Raw genomic sequence first — 17146 nt, forward strand, 5'->3', positions numbered from 1 at the left:
GGATGGACACCCCCTGAGGGACACACACCCCCCGACACGGGCCGCACACCCGGCGCCACCGCGGGGCCGGTGACACGCAGGTGCTGCCGTGACGGCGACAGCCCGCAGCCCGGGCAGAGAGCTGGCGGGTGCCACGGGAGCCGCGGGGCGCAGCGCCACCCCCGCGCCCTGCACGGCCTGACCCACTTCCAGCAGGCAGCACACGGATGGAGCACACGGATGGAGCACACACAGGCTGCCTGGCTGCGGGCACAGGGACAGCGCCCGCCCCCTGCCTGCGGTCCCTCTGGGTGTGTCACACACACCCAGGGCTGCCCCTCGGCCAGTGTCCCTCACACAGCGCGGGGTGTCCTTCAGTGGGTGCAACTCGCTGGGTATCCGTGTCCCCCGGCTCCCTTGTCCCCTCCAGGTGTGTGGAGTGTCTGTGTGTGTGCAGACTGTCCCCACATGGGTGTCCCCATGCCCCCTCCCTCGTGGTCTCTGGCTGTCCCCACGTGGCCTTTGCCCAGGCAGAGGTGTCCCTGGGTTGTCCCCACGTGGTCCCATCTGTGCATTCTCAAACAGGGCTGGGTGTTCTGGGGGTGTCCCTGCGAGGGTGTCCCTGTGCCCTGCCCCTCGGGGGCTGTGTCCCCGTGCAGGGCCCCCCGGGCTGTCCCCTCTGGTGACCCCCAGCACAGGCAGACAGGGAGGGGCTGAGCCCTGTCCCACCCCACTGGGGATTACAAGGGGCTCAGCCCAGCTCTGCCTAATCCGGGGGATTACACGGGCTGGGCCCAGCCGGGGGGGCACCCAGGGGTGCCCCCCACAAGGACACAGCACGTGGCAGCTGGGGACAAGGGGGGCTCCCAGCAGCAACCACGGGCACCACGTACCCCAACACACGGCCACAGGGTGGGTTTGGGGGCGAGGGGAGCACAGCAGACGCCCAGGTTTATTGGGGTGATGGGTGGGGGCTCAGGCGGTGCCACTGCCCTGCTGCATTCGCTTGAGCAGCTCCTCGTCCTGCAGCGACAGCTCCGTCAGCTTCTTGCCCATCCGCTCGTGCACCTCCAGGTACTTGGCCACGCAGCGGTCCAGGCACACGCATTCCCCTTTGGACAGCTCCGACTCCTTGTAGAACGGCGGGACGCACTTGCGGTGGCACGCCTGGGTCATCCTGCACGGACCGCACCGCGCCTGAGCCCCGCGCCGGCCGGGACCCGGCCCCGCAGCCCAGCACACCCTGTAGCCCGCCATCGCCACCCCCGGGACCCAGCCCCGCGCCCCAACATCTCCTGTACCCCGCCATCACCACCCCGCGACCCAGCCCCGCACCTCGGCACCCCCAGCCCTTGCACCCCAACACCTCCTGCACCCGCATCATCACCGAGCGGGACCCCGGCCTCTGCACCCCAACAAGCCCAGCATCCCCCGTCATCGCCACCCGGGCAGCCCTCGGACCCCCCACATCCCTCATCCTCAGGCATCTCCGGTTCCCCTCCCCATTTCCCGGCTGTCTCCCAGGACCCCCCGCACTCCTCTGCAACCCCAGGGTCCCCCACTGCCTCTGACACCCGCTAGTGCCTCCCAAGCCACGGACACCTCCCGGTATCCCAACGCCGCCAGTGCTCTCTCCCGGCGGGCCTCACCGGTTGTACATGTCGGCCATCATCTCAACCTCTAGCTCGGCCGCCAGCTGCTGAGCCCGCAGCGGATCCATGGCGGCCAGCACCGGCCCCGCTCGGTCCCGGTCCCGACCACAGTCCCTCTGGGCCCGACCCCGCTCGGATCCGCCCCGTTGGACCCGCACGGTCCCGCTCGGTTCGGGACCCGGCGGCGGCTCCTGCAGGAACCACGTGGGCGCCGCGCTTCCGCCCACCCGCGCAGCGGCCCCGCCCCACCACCGGCGCCACCAATGGCGTGCAGGAGAAGGAGGGACCAGGGGTGCGCCTCGGTCGCTGATTGGTTGTGAGGAAGGGGCGTGGCGGCGGCGGCCGAGCGGCGGGAGGGGAGCGGCGGAGCGCGCGCTCGGCCCGGCCTTTGCCCCGCAGGGGGCGGGGTCACGGCAAGGGGGCGTGTCCAGGCCGGAGAGGGCGTGGCCACCGCCGGGACCTCGCGCGGGCATGGCCGGGGGGCTTCGGGTCACTCCCTGTGTGTCCCCTATCCCTGGTCTGCCCGGGTCCTCCTGTGTCCCGCCGTCCTGCCCGGGCTGTCCCCGTGTGCCCTGTGTCCCCATGTGTCTGTGTCCCCCATTGCCCCCCGGGAGTCTGTTCCCCCCGCGTCCCCGTGTGCCCGGGTCCCCGTTGTGTCCCCGTTGTGTCCCCCGTGTCCCCGCTGTGTCCCCCGAACACCCCCGCGTGCCTGTGACCCCCAAGTCTCCCTGTCCCTGCCTGCCCAGGGTGTCCGTGTCCCCTGTGCCCCTCGGGTCGCACGGCACGGTTCGGTCCCGCCCCGTGCGGTGTCGCCGCTGTCCGGGTGGGGCTGTGGGCGCGTTCCCCCTCCGCAGCCGTGCCCGGTGTCCGGCCCGGCCCCACGCGTGCCCCGCGGGTGGGCGGTGAGTGAAGGCGGCACCTGCCCCCGCCGGGTAAAAATAGCGCCGGGCGGGGGGGCCGGGGCGCAGCAGGGGCGGCGGAGCGGCAGCAGCCGGAGGGTACGGGCCGAGGGCTCCGGGGGGCTCCGGGGGGCTCCGGGAGCACCGGGGCTACGGCAGCGGCCGGGAGGGTGCGGGCCGGGGGCACCGGGGAGGAGCACCGGAGGGCAGCAAAGGAGACCGGGAAGGGATTATAGGGGGCCGGCAGTGGGAACGGGAGGGCAGGGAGAAGACATGTGGGGCCGGGAGAGGGACATGGCGGGGCCGGGATGGGATCTGGGTGCTCGGGAGGGGACGTGGGGGCAGGAGGGGGCACAGGGGGGCTGAGATCGGGCATGAGGGCAATGGGAGTGTTGGTTTGGGGCTTGGAGGGCTGCAGGAAGACGTGAAGGGACCGGGCTCTGCTGTTGGGGTATCGAGATGGGGCATGGGGTGGCCGGAGTGGGGCAACTGGGGTGCCCAGCGTAGGAGTGGCGGGGCTGGGGGAGGGCATGGGGACAGGGACAAGGACAGGAGGGGGGTTAGCCGGGCTGGGGGGCTCTGGGGGCGCGGGCAAGCTCACGGCGTCATCGGGGGCCACCCCAGTGACAGCTCTGTGCCCCTGCAGCAGTGACCGCAGCAACATGGAGGCTCTGGGAGACGCTGAAACCCCCTCCTCGGACACCCCCACTTTGGAGACTCTCGCCTCTGACACCCCCACCTCGGACACCCCCACTTCGGAAACCCCCAATTCGACAAATCCCACCTCGGACACCCCCGCCTCGGACACCCCGACCCCCGGCACCCCCACCTCGGACACCCCCACCGCGAGCACCCCCACCCCCGGCACCCCCACCCGGGACACCCCCACCCCAGACACCTCCTCTGACCCCGCCGCGGGGCCGGGGGAGGGCAGCGGGGAGGCGACGACTCCCGGGGGTGGGGAGGAGGCTCGGGAAGCGGGGAGCGATGGGGGGGACACGGGGAGTGAAGGGAAGAACACGGGGGGTGAAGGGAAGGATACGGGGGGTGAAGGGAAGAACACAGGGGGTGAAGGGAAGGATACGGGGGGCTCAGAGGGGTGCGCGGGGGGTGAGGCTGCCGGGGATGGCGGGGCAGAAGCGGCCCGGGGTGCCGGGGGCGATGCCGGGGGTGGTGGTGCCGATGCCGGGGCAGGGACAGCCGGGGGCACCGGAGGGGGTACCGAGGAGGGTACCGAGGGAAAAGCGGCGCCGGCAGCAGCGGGCAGCTCCCAGCGCCGACAGGTGAGGAGGGGTTGGAAGGGAGGTGGCAGCACAGCCAGGGCAGCAGGCGGTGGGGAGGGCAGCTGCGGTACGGATGGGGACAGGGGTGGCTTTACTGGGGCAGGGTGAGAGTGCCAGGGCCAGCATGACAGTGCCAGGGACATTGTGTGAGTGACACTGACCGTGCTGGCAGTGCCACCCTGCCTGTCACTTACAGGAACCCACTTGGCTTCAGGACGAGGACGACGAGCTATGGCCTGAGTTCCCTCCATGCTCGTCCCCAGAGGGGGCCACCAGCCCCACATCCCCCACGTCCCCTACGTCCCCTATGTCCCCTACGTCCCCCATGTCCCCTACATCTCCCACATCCCCTGCGTCCCCTATGTCCCCAGCATCCCCAGTGTCCCCCACAGGTAAGAGGCATTTGGGCAATGGCACCCGAGTGTCCTGGGGTCACTGCTGCCCCACAGTGTCCATCCTCCCCAAGGAAAGGACCTGGAGCCCCAGGGGTGCTCAGGCGGGTGTGGGTGCCCTCTTCCAGCCCTCTGACTCCTCCTCTCTCCTTGCAGCTGGCACCACCGAGGACACGGGGGGCAGCACGAGGTGTGTCCCCACGGGTGGCACCCCAAAACCCCACGGCAGGGATGGCACCCCATAGCGCCCTGCTCATGGCTGTCCCACCCGTGTGTGCCTGCAGGGCTGCTCCAGCGGGGGGGACGCGGGACAAGGCAGCCCCCGGCTCGGCGGGACACAGGCTGAGGCTGGAGGGGGCCGGGGGACGGCCACGAGCGGGGATCCGGGCACAGGGGCGCAGCGCCATCCTGGAGAAGTTCGGAGGGTGAGGGGGCCTGGCCTCGTGGGGGGCAGGAGGGGCATTGAGGGAATCGGGGATCCGGGGTTTTGGGGGGGCTACAGGACAGCCAGGGACAGTGGGATGGATGGCCCATGGAGCAGTGGGGGTGTTGGAAGGCCGTGAGGCAATGGGAGGTACAGGGGAAATTGGGGGGCGTGGCGGGGGCATGGGACAGGGGGGTGTTGGGGGGCACAGGCCAATGGGGTCACTGGGGAACTGGGGCTCTGTGGGGCAGTGGCGGTACAGGGGGGACGTGGGGCAATGAGGGATGATTTGGGAGAGGGTATCGGGGGCATGGGGCAGTGAGGGGTACAGGGAGGAATGGGGGGTCCATAGGGCAGTGGGGGGGGCAGTGGGGCCTTGGGGGCCCAGAGCCAAGGGGCAGTGGGGTCACGGAGGGGCTGGGGTCCCTATGAGGGATGGTGGGCTGGGGGATCCCACAACCCAGGTCCCCCCAGGGCTGCCAAGGGCCCAGCCCCGCACCTGCGGCGCTCAGGGGGCGCCGCCACGGTCAAGACGATGCTGCTGGAGTGGTGCCGCGCCCGCACCCGCGGGTACCCGGTGAGTGCAGCCGGGGATCAGCGGGAGGGTCCGCGGGGGGCCGGGGGTGGCCTGACCCCCCTGTCTGCGCAGAACGTGGACGTGCAGAACTTCTCGGGGAGCTGGGGCAGCGGCCTGGCCTTCTGCGCCCTCCTGCACAGCTTCTTCCCCGACGCCTTCGACTTCGCCGCGCTGGAGCCCAACGCCCGCCGGGACAACTTCGCCCTGGCCTTCGCCACCGCCGAGTGCGTGAGCGCAGCGCCGGCCCCTCGGTGCCGCCGGCCACCCCCGGGCACCCCCGGGCGGCGCCGGTGACCGCCGTGTCCCTTCCCGCAGGGAGCGGGCCGGCTGTGCCCCGCTGCTGGAGGTGGAGGACATGGTGCGGCTGCCGGTGCCCGACGCCAAGTGCGTGTACACGTACGTGCAGGAGCTGTACCGCTGCCTGGTGGCCAAGGGGCTCGTCAAGACCAAGAAGCGCTGAGGGGGAGGGTGCCCCTCAGCCCCCCAGCTGTGCCATCCCCCTCCTGGTCCCCTGCTCTGTCCCCCAGCAGTAAAGGCCGTGGTTCCAGGCGGTGGTTGCCTCGTCTCTCGAGGGAGGAACGCTGGCACCAAGCGAGTGTCTGGGCACTGTCACCAGGTTGGGGCACAGCCACCAGGAGGGTGACATCCCCCAGGGCTGGCACGTGGGGGGCAGCGACTCCCGGAGCCCCCCAACCTCCCCAGTGAGGCACCACGGAGGCGGAGCAGGTGATGGAGAGAATTTATTGCCTTATGTGCGGGGGTCGGGGCGCGGCTCGGCGTGGAGCCGGGTGTGCTCCCCCGCCCGGCGCCGGAACTCCTCGGGGCGCTCCTGCAGCTCCCGGGCCACGTCGGGCCGCAGCAGCCGCCGGGGGTCCGGGCTGTCCAGCTGCAGCAGCAGGTCCTGGAGCACTGCAGGGGCACGGGGGGGGTCAGAGGGGCGCCCACCCCCTGCGCTGTGCCCCTGTCCCCGCCGTGCCCACCTTGGATGGCGCGGGTGGCGGGCTCCCAGTGCCCGTGGCTGGTGAGGGGCTGGCAGACGCGGCCCTCGAGGTCCACGCTGGGATGGTAGATGGGCGTGCGGAGGGTGGCGCAGGGCGGCTCCAGCGGGTGGTTGGGGGAGAAGGTCAGCTCGAAGCGGAAAGCGCCCGTGTTGTATGGCGGGTTGTTCTGCCGGGATGTGGGGGCACATCAGCCCCCTCTGTCGCAGCATCCATCGCTGGGGGGGCACCTGTCCAGCCCTTATACCCAGTGCCAGCCCGAGCCCCTCAGGAGGGGAATCTCTACCCAGTGTCCCCAGCCCAGGACCCGCAGCGTCCTCAGAGGGGCCCTCCCCAGTTCTGTCCTGCGGGGGGGCCTCACTCAGTGAGACAGCCCCGTCCCAAGGGGGATCCTCACTCAGTGAGACAGCCCCGTCCCAAGGGGGTCCCTCACTCAGTGAGACAGCCCCGTCCCAAGGGTCACCCCGCTCCCTCCCATGTCCCCAGGGGCACATCCCTCCTCAAGCCCGCGTGTCCCCCACGCGCAGGGGACTCCCACGACCTCGCTCCCCAGGACTCCCCGCACCCCCCGTCCCCCCGTGCCCTCTCCCCACGCACGGGCAGCAGGAGTCCCCCCCAGCGCCGCACGTTCCCGTCCAGCGGCCGCACGTCGCGGGCCCCCTCCCAGCGCCGCGCCTCCTCCAGCTCCTGCGGGAAGGGGTGGGGCAGGTGTGGGCGGAGGTGTGGCCCCAGAGACCCCTCCATAGGGTAATCCTCCTCTCGGGACACCCCCCTCTAGGCGGGGCCGCCTGCAGACCCCGCCTGAATAGGCAGGGTTTATTTACCGGGCACACTTTTATGGACGGGGCCGGAATTCTGGACACACCCCTGGGCGGGGCCGCCCCGCCGGGGAAACGAAACTGAAACGTGCAGGGGTGTTTGTCACCCCCGCACCGGAGACCCTCCAGCCCGGTACTGCTTCCCTCGCACCCCGCCACCGGGACCCCAGCCCCGGCACTGACACCCGCAGCGCTGCCTCTCCCCGGTACCGGGACCCCCTCACCGGGCACTGACACCCGCAGCACTGCCTCTCCCTGGCACCGGGACCCCCGCCCCGGCACTGACACCCGCAGCACTGCCTCTCTCCGGTACCGAGACCCCCTCACCGGGCGCTGACACCCCTCAGCACGGCTTCCCTCGCACCCCGCCACCGGGACCCCCGCTCCGGCACTGACACCCCCAGCACTGCCTCTCCCCGGTACCGGGACCCCCTCACCGGGCGCTGACATCCCCCAGCATCGCCTCTCCCGCACCCCGGTACCGGTATCCCCGCACTGGCACTAGAACCCCCTTTCGCACCCCGGTACCGGGACCCGCGCACCGCGAGCTCGGCTGCCCCCGGCCCCCGCTCCGGTACGGACACCAGGACCCCCGCGCCGGTACCGCAGCGGCACCGGAGTCCTGCTCCCGTTCCGGTGCCCCCGGTGCCCACCTGGGCGATGCGCCCGGCCATGGTGATCGGTGCCCGGTGCCACGGGGATGGGCTCCGTGGGGTCACGCCTCCGGGCGGGCGGGACGAGGTTCTGCGGCCGCGCCCCCGGCACGGGTGGGTGGGGACTGATGGGCGGGGGGCGGCCGGCGACCCCCGTCCCCGCGGGGCTCCCAGGGGTGACAGACAGCCGGAACCCCGCGCAGACGGGCGGCTGACGGGAGCCAAACGGGACGCGGGGCCGCATCCCGGCTGCCTCCGCACGCCCCTGCCCGCCCCCGCATTACCGGCCGTGTCCCGGCTGATTTACGGGAACCTCCTTAATTTTTAACCAGGCAGGGTCGGAGCCGGCCAGATCTCCCGGCGCCGCTGGACACGCAGGGACAGACCCGCCGGGCACCCAGGTGGGCCCGGGGCGCTGCCGCCTCCCACCTCCCACGGCCGGTCCAACGGGGGGGACAGAGCGGGGGCACCCCGGGTGGGGCTGCACGGGGCGGGGGTACGGGTGGTGCAGGGAGTGGGGTACAGGGTGCCGGGGTGGGGGATGCTGGGCGTCTGTCCTGTCCTTGACCTGTGCCCTCCCGCCAGCATGGCCATCAAGACACTCTGGCTGCCTCTGGCGTGGCTAGTGGCCACAGCCACGGTCACTGTCACCCCGGTAAGTGTGGCTCAGGGAGACGGGCTCCCTGTGCCCGACACCCCTCCATACCTCCTCATCCGAGTCCCCCACCCTGGTGCCCCATGCCCCCCTCACACAAATCCCTGTGCCCAGGTGCTCGCTCTGGAGGCCACTCCCAGCTGGATGCCGCTGCTCAGGGAGCCCCCGACACCGCCTGTGCCCCCTGTGCCCCCTGCTCGTACCCCGGCTCCCTCGCAGGACATGCCCACCCCCAGCGCTCACCCCGAGGGGCTGCCGGGCTCGGGTGTCACAGATGTGACAGTGCCGGAGGGGGCACTGGAGGAGCTGGACACCGCAGCCAATGGCTGGGGTGTCACAGATGTCCCCAGCCCCAGCCCCGCAGCGCCGGAGGGGGCACTGGAGGAGCTGGACGCCGCAGCCAATGGCACCACGGCAGTGCCCACGGCCGGCACCAGCGCCCGGCCGTGCCCTGGGGACGAGGAGCCGAGCGACAGCTGCGGGGAGCCCACGGGGGAGCAGCGGGCTGCCGTGGCCGAGGCTCTGGGCACCTTTGCCCTCCGCTTCTACCAGCGCATGGCAGAGGAGGCCGGGCCCGACGCCAACCTGCTCTTCTCCCCCATCAACGTCGCCATGGGGCTCTCGCACCTGCTGCTGGGTGAGGGGCTGCCCGCGGGCACCGGCACCGCCGTGTCACCGCTGTCCCAGCCGCGGCACCGAGCCGAGCTTCCCCTGTGCCCGCAGGCGCCCGCGGAGAAACGCAGGAGCGTCTGGCCGCCCTCCTGGCGTACCCGCAGGGGCTGCACTGCGTGCACGGCGCCCTGCAGCAGCTGGCCAGCACGCCAGGCCTCTTCTCGGCCGCCCAGATCTTCCACCACCCAGGTGAGGCGGGCACCGGGAGTCGGTGGGGCGCCGCTGCCCGCCGGGCACCCGGGCTGACAGCGGGACCGTGCCGCCGCACAGAGCTGCAGCTCCGGCCCCGCTTCCTCAACGACTCCCTGCGCTTCTACGGCGCCCGCCCGTACGCCCTGAGCGGCAACGAGAGCCTGGACCTGCAGCGCATCAACGCCTGGGTGCGGGAGGCCAGCAAGGGGCTGCTGCCCTCGCTGCTTTCCGCGCTGCCCCCGGAGCCCAGCCTGCTGCTGCTCAGCGCCGTCCACCTGCGCGGTACGGCCCCGCCACCCGCCATCCCCTGGGCATCCCCCGGGACATCCCCCGGGCATCCCCTCGGGCATCCCTCGGGCATCCTCCGGGACATCCCCCCGGGCATCCTCCCTGGTATCCTCCCGGGCATCCCCCCGGGCATCCCCTGCGCTCGGGTCACGGGGCGCGGGGCTGGGGTCGCCCCGTGCGGTCCCTCCGGTGCCCCAGCCGCGGTGCCGTGTCCCCGCAGCCGCCTGGCGCACGCCGCTGGACCGCAAGAAGACGGTGCTGCTGCCCTTCCTGCGGCCCGGGCAGCGCCCCCGCAAGGTGCCCACCATGACCAGCGCCAAGTACCCGGTGGCCTCCTTCACCGACTCCCGCCTGCGGGTCCAGGTAGCCCCGCCAGGTGCTGGGGGTCACTGCTGGGGGGATAATGGCATGTTGTCACTCCTGTGGCACTAAGGAGGAGTGCCAGGCTGTGATATAACTCCTGCGGCACTCGGGGAGGATGCCAGGCTGATGTCACTGCCCTGGCGCTGAAAGGGGCACAGGCTGTGATCTCGCTCCCTCGGGACTTTGAGGGACGCCAGGCTGGCACCTCTCTGCTGGCACCGTGGGGGTGCCGGTCCGTGTGGTCCCCCAGACGCTCTTAGGGGGGGTCTGCCCCACAGGTGGGGCGGCTGGAGCTGCACGGGGGGCTGAGCCTCGTGGTGCTGATGCCGCGGGAGCCCCTGGAGCCTCTGGAGAGCCTGGAGCGGGCGCTGGACCCCGCCACCTTCCTGGCGCTGCTGCGGCGGGCGGCCCGCACCCCGCCCCGGGCCACCGCGCTGTCCCTGCCCCGCCTGCGCCTCGACCTCGCCCTAGACGTGGTGCCTCTGGTCCACGACATGGGTAAGGACACCTCTGGTGGCACCACAGGGGCTGGCCGGGCCGCGGGGTCACAGCGCTCCCGGTGCGGTCACCTTCCTCCCCACGGGCCCCTCCCCTGCCCTGGGGGTCACTTTCCCCAGGGTCCCCAAAGGCCGCAATGTCACCGGTATCCCCGGTATCCCCCCCACACCGCCGTGTCCCTGGTGTCCCCCATGTCCCCAGTGCCCCAGATGTGCCCCGCTCCCCCCAGCGCCCCTAATGTCCCCTTACATCCCAGTATCCCCAAATTATCCCCAGCGGCCCGAACATCCCCCATCTCCCCGGTGTTCCCCATATCCCTCCCTGAGCGTCCCCTGGCGCCCCCCAGTGTCCCCGCTGTGTCCCCGTGTCTCCTCTGTCCCACTGTCCCTCGTGTCCCCGCGTCTCCATGTCCCCGTCCCTCCGGTTTTCTCCGGACCCTCCGTGCCCCCGGGTCCCCTCGGTGTCCCCTCGGCCCCCGCTGCCCCCGTGTTCCGCGGGAGTGGCGCTGAGGCCGGTGCCGCAGATTTCGGGCTGTTCCTGGATGCGGAGCTGTGTGGGCTGGCGCGGGGCCCGGCCGCGGTGGACGCGGCGCGGCACCGGGCGGTGCTGGCGCTGGACGAGGCCGGCGTGGAGGCGGCGGCGGCCATGGCCACCTCGGTGGCGCGCTCGGCCCTGGTGCTGGAGGCCCTGCGCCCCTTCCTCTTCGTCCTCTGGCACAACACCGGCGACTTCCCCGTCTTCATGGGCCGTCTCAGCGACCCCCAGCCCTGACTCTGCTCCTCCTGTCCCTGTCCTCCCTCCTCCCATCCCGGCATCCTTCCCTCCCTCCTCCCTCTGTCCCTGCCTCCTCCTCTCCCTGCTTCCCTCCTTCCCTCTCTCCTTTACCTCTTTCCTCTCTCTCCTCCCATCCTTCCTTCCCTTGTCCCTCCTCCCTCCCTTCCTTCATCCCTTCCTCCCTCTGTCCTTCTCTCTGCATCCCTTGTCTCTCCTCTCCTCTCCTCTCCTCTCCTCTCCTCTCCTCTCCTCCTCTCCTCTCCTCTCCTCTCCTCTCCTCTCCTCTCCTCTCCTCTCCTCTCCTCTCCTCTCCTCTCCTCTCCTCTCCTCTCCTCTCCTCTCCTCTCCTCTCCTCTCCTCTCCTCTCCTCTCCTCTCCCTCCACATTCCCCAGGGCACGGTGGGGGGGGGGGTCCCTGACCCTCCCGTGCCTCAGTTTCCCTGCCAGCTGGGGGTCCCAATAAATGCACCAACCACCTCTTGCCTCCTGCGTGTGAGGAGGGGAAGGGGCAGCCCGGGGCCACCAGGGACCCCGCTCAGTGCCAGGCTGTGTGCCAGGCTGAGCCAGGGTGGTGGCAGCGCGGGGGGGGCAGGTGACAATGAGAACCTTCCTAAAAAAAAAAGCCTTTATTGCCCTAGAAAAGCCCGGCCACCCCCGCGGCTGGTGCCACCCGGGGGACACCGGGGGGCACAGCGAAGGTGCCAAGGAGGGGCTCACCCAGCGCGCCCCCCGGTGCCCCCCAGTCCCAGCCGTGGCCCCGCCTCAGTCCCAGCCGTTCTCCTTCACCATGTGCGACATCTCGATGATGAACTTCCCCTCCTTGTACTTCTGGCTGCTCTCGAACGCCTGCTCCTGGTGGGGGGGGACACACGCAGTGTCACCCCCCGTGTCCCCAGGGGCGCTGCCTTCCTCAGCCCTTGGCGGTGTCCTCAGCGAAGGATTGGGGCGCCCGTGGGTGCACAGAGCAGGGATTGGGGTGCCCGGGGATACCCATGGAAAGGGTTGGGGTGCCCAGGGCAGGGGTTGGGGTGCCCAGGGATACCCATGGAAAGGGTTGGGGTGCCCAGGGCAGGGATTGGGGTGCCCGGGGGTAACCATGGAAAAGGTTAGGGTGTCCAGGGCAGAGATTGGGGTGCCCAGGGCAGGGGTTGGGGTTCCCAGGGATGCCCATGGAAAGGGTTGGGGTGCCCAGAAACGGGTTGGGGTGCCCAGGGATGCCCATGGAAAGGGTTGGGATGCCCAGAGCAGGGTTGGGGGTGCCCAGGGCAGGGTTTGGGGTGCCCGGGGATACCCATGGAGAGGGTTGGGATGCCAGGGCAGGGATTGGGGTGCTCAGGGCAGGGGTTGGGGTGCCCGAGGATACCCGTGGAAAGGATTGGGGTGCCCAGACAGGGGTTGTGGCCCCCGGGCAGTGCCCGCAGCAGGTGGGGGCCACTCACGTATTTCCAGCCCAGGGTGGTCTTGCAGCTCTGGCAGAAGATGTCGGCCACCGAGTGCAGCCCCGTCAGCAGCAGGCGCTGCTCGGCCGGCCCGCAGCCCACGTTCACCCTGCACCGAGCACAGCGGGGCTCCCACCGGCTCGGCAGCCCCGGGCTCCCCCTCCCCGCTGCCTGCCCCGGCGCCCCGGTACTCACACGGAGTTGAACAGGTAGGCACGGCCGTGGCTGCCCTGGAAGGACTGTGGGGACACGGCCAGTGTCACCGGTGCGGCCCCCACGTCCCCGGCACCCCTCCCTCCATGTCCTGCTCCCATCCCGACGCACTGCCACCGGCCTGGGGACACCGCGGAGGGACACCTGCCGGCTCGGGGACACTGAGGGGGACACGGCCACCTCCGTGGGAGCCATACGGGTCACCTGCCACCGCCAGCACACCGCGCCGTGGCGGGGGCGGGGGGGGGTGGGGACACGGCGAGGGGACACCCGCTGTCCTAGGACACCCCGGGGACGCGGCGAGGGGGATTCCCGCTGTCGCAGCAGACGAGGGACGGTGCCCGCCCGGCCCGGGGGTGGCGGTGGCACCTTGGAGATGAGCTCCTCGTGGCGGGCCAGGTGCGCCCGGCAGTGCACGCAGCTGTAGGTGCGGTGCGAGCGCGGCAGGTAACTGCGGAAGGTGCGCGGCGGCAGGCGGGCGGCGGGCGGCAGGCGGCGGCGGGCCGGGCCCGGGGGGGCGGCATGGCCGGAGGCAGCGCCCCGGGGGGCACCGCGCAGCCCCCGCACAGCCGCTCGCAGGGAAAGCAGCGCAGCAGCGCGCCCAGAGCCGCCGTCCCGCCCGGCCGGGCTCGGGGGGCTCCGCCGGGGCCCCCCGGCAGAAGGAGGCGGAAAAGGGGGGCGGCCTGCGGAAAAGGGGGGCGGTGAGCGGGGACCTCCTCGGCCTCCCAGGCGTGGGCGCTCCGCGAGCGGAGCCGGCTGAGAGCGGGCGGCTCATGGCAGGAGTGACACCGGGACAGCGGGGACACCGGGACAGCCGGGGGGCACCGGAACTGAGGGGGGGGTGTCCCAAGCTGGGTCTGGGGTCTCTTCTCGAAGCGTGGGGGAGTCCCTGAGGAGGGGGGCACCCCGGGGAGGTGATGGAGGTCCTGATGGGGAGAACTGCGGGTACCGAGCGGGGGGAATGGGGACCCGGGGGAAGGATGGTGGGAGTCCCGACGGGAGATGGTGGGGTTCCTCACGGGGGTGATGATGAGGGGGGTCCCAAGGGGCAGGTTGGGGGTCCCCGGGGGGATGCCGGGGGTCCCCGGGAGGCGGGAGGGTGCCGGGGGGGATGTTGGCGGCGGCGGTGAAGGAGGACAGGGATGTCGCCTTGGGGGGGGGGCAATGTCAGGAGCGCTGCGGGACACGACGGGGGCTCGGTGGGGCCGTGGGGGTCTCGGGGGGGACACGATGGGGGGTACCGGGTTCCGTGGCTTCCCGGGTGCCGGGGCCGCTCACCGCCCGCCGCTGTCCCCGCCGCTGCCGCTGCTGTCGCCGCTGTCCCCGGGGCGGGCGCGGGGGGGCCCTGCGTGCCCGGGAGCCGCATCACGGCACCGTGACTCATCCCGCGGCCGTGACGTCACCGCCCGCCACCGCCGCCGTGACGTCACCGCGCGGCCCTCCGACGTCAGCCTGGCCGCCGGGGATGCGCTGCGACCCCCGGGACACCTCCCGCTCCCTCAGGGCCCCCCACGGCCCCGTGGATATCCCGTCCCTTCTGCCCCCGGGTCCCCCCGTGTCCCGCCTTGTTTTCGGTGTCCCTCCGTGTGTCCCTGTCCCCCCGTGTCCCCGGGTTCTGCCCTGTCCCCAGCGTCCCTCCGTGTGCCCCTGTCCCCTCCTCATGTCCCCTCATGTCCCCCTTGTCAGATGTAAATCAGGCGGGGCGGGCGGGACTGCGTGTAAATGTGGTGCGAACGTCATGCAAACGATCCCGGGACTCATCCCGAGGGATCGGGGCGGGGGGGAGAGGGGGAGCCCCCCTGCCATGAGACGCAAACCCAAGGAGGGGCTGCGGGAGATATGCAAATGAGATGCAAACGAGCCGTAGGAACCGGTCAGGACACGCGCCCCTCCCCACGTGACTCCGGCGTCCCACGTGACCCGGGCCACCCGCGCTCCCGGCGCGCCGCTCTGGCGTCACTTCTGTCGCGCCCGCGGCGGCCGGGGGACACCGGGCCCGGGACCCCCGCGTCGCCGTCATGGCGGACGACGGCGGTGAGGAGAAGAAGCAGGTGGCCAAGTTCGAGCTGGAGCGGGAGACGGAGCTGCGGTTCGAGGTGGAGGCGGGGCAGACGGTGCAGCTGGAGCTGCTGACCGGCATGGCCGAAGTGTTCGGCACCGAGCTCACCCGCAACAAGAAGTTCACGTTCGACGCGGGCGCCAAAGTGGCCGTGTTCACGTGGCACGGCTGCACCGTGCAGCTCAGCGGCCGCACCGAGGTGGCCTACGTGTCGCGGGACACGCCGATGCTGCTGTACCTGAACACGCACACGGCGCTGGAGCAGATGCGGCGCCAGGCCGAGCGGGAGGACGAGCGCGGCCCCCGCGTCATGGTGGTGGGGCCCACCGACGTGGGCAAGACCACCGTGTGCCGCCTGCTGCTCAACTACGCCGTGCGCCTGGGCCGCCGGCCCACCTTCGTGGAGCTGGACGTGGGGCAGGGCTCGGTGTCCATCCCCGGCACCATGGGCGCGCTGTACATCGAGCGCCCGGCCGACGTGGAGGAGGGCTTCTCCCTGCAGGCCCCCCTCGTCTACCACTTCGGCTCCACCACGCCCGGCACCAACATCAAGCTCTACAACAAGGTGAGCACGGCGGGCTCGGCCCGGCTCGGGTCTGGCCCCGGAGTTCCCCGGGCTTTCCCTGCGGGGTGTCTGAATGCCCGGGGTGTTGTTTGGGGACAGCAGAATGTGTTTTAAAAACAGCCAGTCACCCATCCCAGCTATGGGATGAGATAGGAGGATGCGAAGTTGATGAAGGGAGCTGGAGCACCTCCCCTATGGAGACGGGCTGGGAGAGGTGGGGCAGTTCAGCTGGAGGAGGAAGGTTGGTGCCCTGACCTCAGAGCACCTTTTCCATCCTGAGGGCCTACAGAGAAGCTGGAGAGGGATTCTTGTCAGGATCTGGGGCGATAGGGTGGGGTGGAATGGGTTCACAGTGAGAGGAGAAGTTTAGGCTGGATATTGGGAAGAAATTCTTTTAGTGTGAGGACGGTGAGGCCCTTCAGGGTTGCCTGGAGAGGCTGTGGCTGCCCCATCCCTGGAAATGTCCCAGGCCAGGCTGGATGGGGCTTGGTGGAACCTGGGCTGGTGGAAGGTGTCCCTGCCATAGGGAGCTGGATGGGCTTTAACATCTATTCCAAGCCAGACCATTCTACAATTGCACAATTTCGGGTGGCCGCCCAGAATGGAGGCCTTGAGGGTTCTGCAGGAGCTGGGGACGGCACTGGGGACAGCATGGGGACACGGGTGCCTGGGTGTGACCCCTCCTCCCGCAGATCACGTCGTGCCTGGCCGACGTCTTCAATCAGCGCTGCGAGGTGAACCGGCGGGCGTCGGTGAGCGGCTGCGTCATCAACACCTGTGGCTGGGTCAAGAGCTCGGGCTACCAGGCGCTGGTGCACGCCGCCTCCGCCTTCGAGGTGGACGTGGTGGTGGTGCTGGACCAGGAGCGCCTCTACAACGAGCTCAAGCGGGACCTGCCCCACTTTGTGCGCACCGTGCTGCTGCCCAAGTCCGGCGGCGTGGTGGAGCGCTCCAAGGACTTCCGCCGGGAGTGCCGGGACGAGCGCATCCGCGAGTACTTCTACGGCTTCCGCGGCTGCTTCTACCCCCACGCCTTCGACGTCAAGTTCTCCGACGTCAAGATCTACAAGGTGGGCGCGCCCACCATCCCGGACTCGTGCCTGCCGCTGGGAATGTCTCAGGAGGACAACCAGCTGAAGCTGGTTCCGGTGACGCCGGGGCGGGACATGGTGCACCACCTGCTGAGCGTCAGCACCGCCGACAGCCCCGACGACAACATCTCCGAGACCAGCGTGGCCGGCTTCATCGTGGTCACGGGCGTGGACCTGGAGCGCCAGGTCTTCACCGTGCTGTCCCCGGCCCCACGCCCCCTCCCCAAGAACTTCCTGCTCATCATGGACATTCGCTTCATGGACCTCAAGTAGAGGAGGGGCGGGATGTGCCTTCCTCCTCCCTGTGCCCCCTCCTTGTCCCCCCAGCGCGGTGTGACCCTGGTGCAGCACCCGCCCTTCGGTTTTATATTTTTTGTACGATTTGCTATTAAATCTGGAAGCCTTTGCCGCTGGTGAGCGTTTGCTGAGGGTGGATGGGTCCCCGAGAGGAGCGGGCATTGCCGGCCCCGGGCTCCCCCCGCGCCCGGAGTGCGAGGCGCCCGGTCCCGGCCGCCCTCCGCCGCCCCCTCCGACCCCCGGCGTGGTACGTCCCACGCACGCGCCGAGGCTCCGGCCGTGGCTCCGCCCATCGCGCCGTGAGCGCGCACGCCCGCTCCGCGGCGTTGCGCATGCGCGCCGCGGCTGCCGGGGCGGGCCGGCGG

The 17146-nt window shown here is 71.0% G+C and overlaps 6 protein-coding genes across 7 annotated transcripts; 3 read left to right on the forward strand and 3 right to left on the reverse strand.

The window, feature by feature from the left end:
* Window positions 1-892: 892 nt before the first annotated feature.
* On the reverse strand, window positions 893-1861 carry TIMM10 (translocase of inner mitochondrial membrane 10). The gene is made up of 2 exons (XM_030949456.1): window positions 1629-1861; window positions 893-1156 (listed from the first exon to the last, which is right to left on the reverse strand). Exons 1-2 carry the CDS (start codon window positions 1697-1699, stop codon window positions 955-957), a joined length of 273 nt encoding a protein of 90 aa, XP_030805316.1. The 5' UTR covers window positions 1700-1861; the 3' UTR covers window positions 893-954.
* A 1656-nt stretch (window positions 1862-3517) lies between these two features.
* On the forward strand, window positions 3518-5750 carry SMTNL1 (smoothelin like 1). Its single transcript, XM_030949003.1, has 8 exons — window positions 3518-3556; window positions 3646-3813; window positions 4010-4205; window positions 4362-4395; window positions 4490-4630; window positions 5104-5206; window positions 5279-5430; window positions 5522-5750. Exons 1-8 carry the CDS (start codon window positions 3518-3520, stop codon window positions 5664-5666), a joined length of 978 nt encoding a protein of 325 aa, XP_030804863.1. The 3' UTR covers window positions 5667-5750.
* A 185-nt stretch (window positions 5751-5935) lies between these two features.
* Window positions 5936-7741, reverse strand: UBE2L6 (ubiquitin conjugating enzyme E2 L6). Of its 2 annotated transcripts, XM_030949914.1 has the most exons (4): window positions 7676-7741; window positions 6802-6891; window positions 6187-6373; window positions 5936-6115 (listed from the first exon to the last, which is right to left on the reverse strand). In XM_030949914.1, the coding sequence occupies exons 1-4, from the start codon at window positions 7694-7696 to the stop codon at window positions 5955-5957; spliced, it is 459 nt and encodes a 152-aa protein (XP_030805774.1). In that variant the 5' UTR covers window positions 7697-7741; the 3' UTR covers window positions 5936-5954. The 2 variants fall into 2 exon arrangements, with proteins under 2 accessions (XP_030805774.1, XP_030805773.1); XM_030949913.1 differs by lacking the exon at window positions 7676-7741 and having other exon boundaries at window positions 6802-6999.
* A 519-nt stretch (window positions 7742-8260) lies between these two features.
* On the forward strand, window positions 8261-11131 carry SERPING1 (serpin family G member 1). The gene is made up of 7 exons (XM_030949915.1): window positions 8261-8330; window positions 8445-8967; window positions 9054-9191; window positions 9273-9476; window positions 9703-9845; window positions 10124-10343; window positions 10867-11131. The coding sequence occupies exons 1-7, from the start codon at window positions 8262-8264 to the stop codon at window positions 11112-11114; spliced, it is 1545 nt and encodes a 514-aa protein (XP_030805775.1). The 5' UTR covers window position 8261; the 3' UTR covers window positions 11115-11131.
* A 709-nt stretch (window positions 11132-11840) lies between these two features.
* YPEL4 (yippee like 4) lies at window positions 11841-14789 on the reverse strand. The gene is made up of 5 exons (XM_030949007.1): window positions 14690-14789; window positions 13139-13452; window positions 12752-12795; window positions 12557-12665; window positions 11841-11969 (listed from the first exon to the last, which is right to left on the reverse strand). The coding sequence occupies exons 1-5, from the start codon at window positions 14787-14789 to the stop codon at window positions 11880-11882; spliced, it is 657 nt and encodes a 218-aa protein (XP_030804867.1). The 3' UTR covers window positions 11841-11879.
* Window positions 14690-16883, forward strand: CLP1 (cleavage and polyadenylation factor I subunit 1). The gene is made up of 2 exons (XM_030949512.1): window positions 14690-15393; window positions 16086-16883. The coding sequence occupies exons 1-2, from the start codon at window positions 14788-14790 to the stop codon at window positions 16755-16757; spliced, it is 1278 nt and encodes a 425-aa protein (XP_030805372.1). The 5' UTR covers window positions 14690-14787; the 3' UTR covers window positions 16758-16883.
* Window positions 16884-17146: the final 263 nt, after the last annotated feature.

This window comes from Camarhynchus parvulus, chromosome 5 (assembly GCF_901933205.1).
Source record: "Camarhynchus parvulus chromosome 5, STF_HiC, whole genome shotgun sequence".
Classification (NCBI taxonomy): Eukaryota; Metazoa; Chordata; class Aves; order Passeriformes; family Thraupidae; genus Camarhynchus; species Camarhynchus parvulus.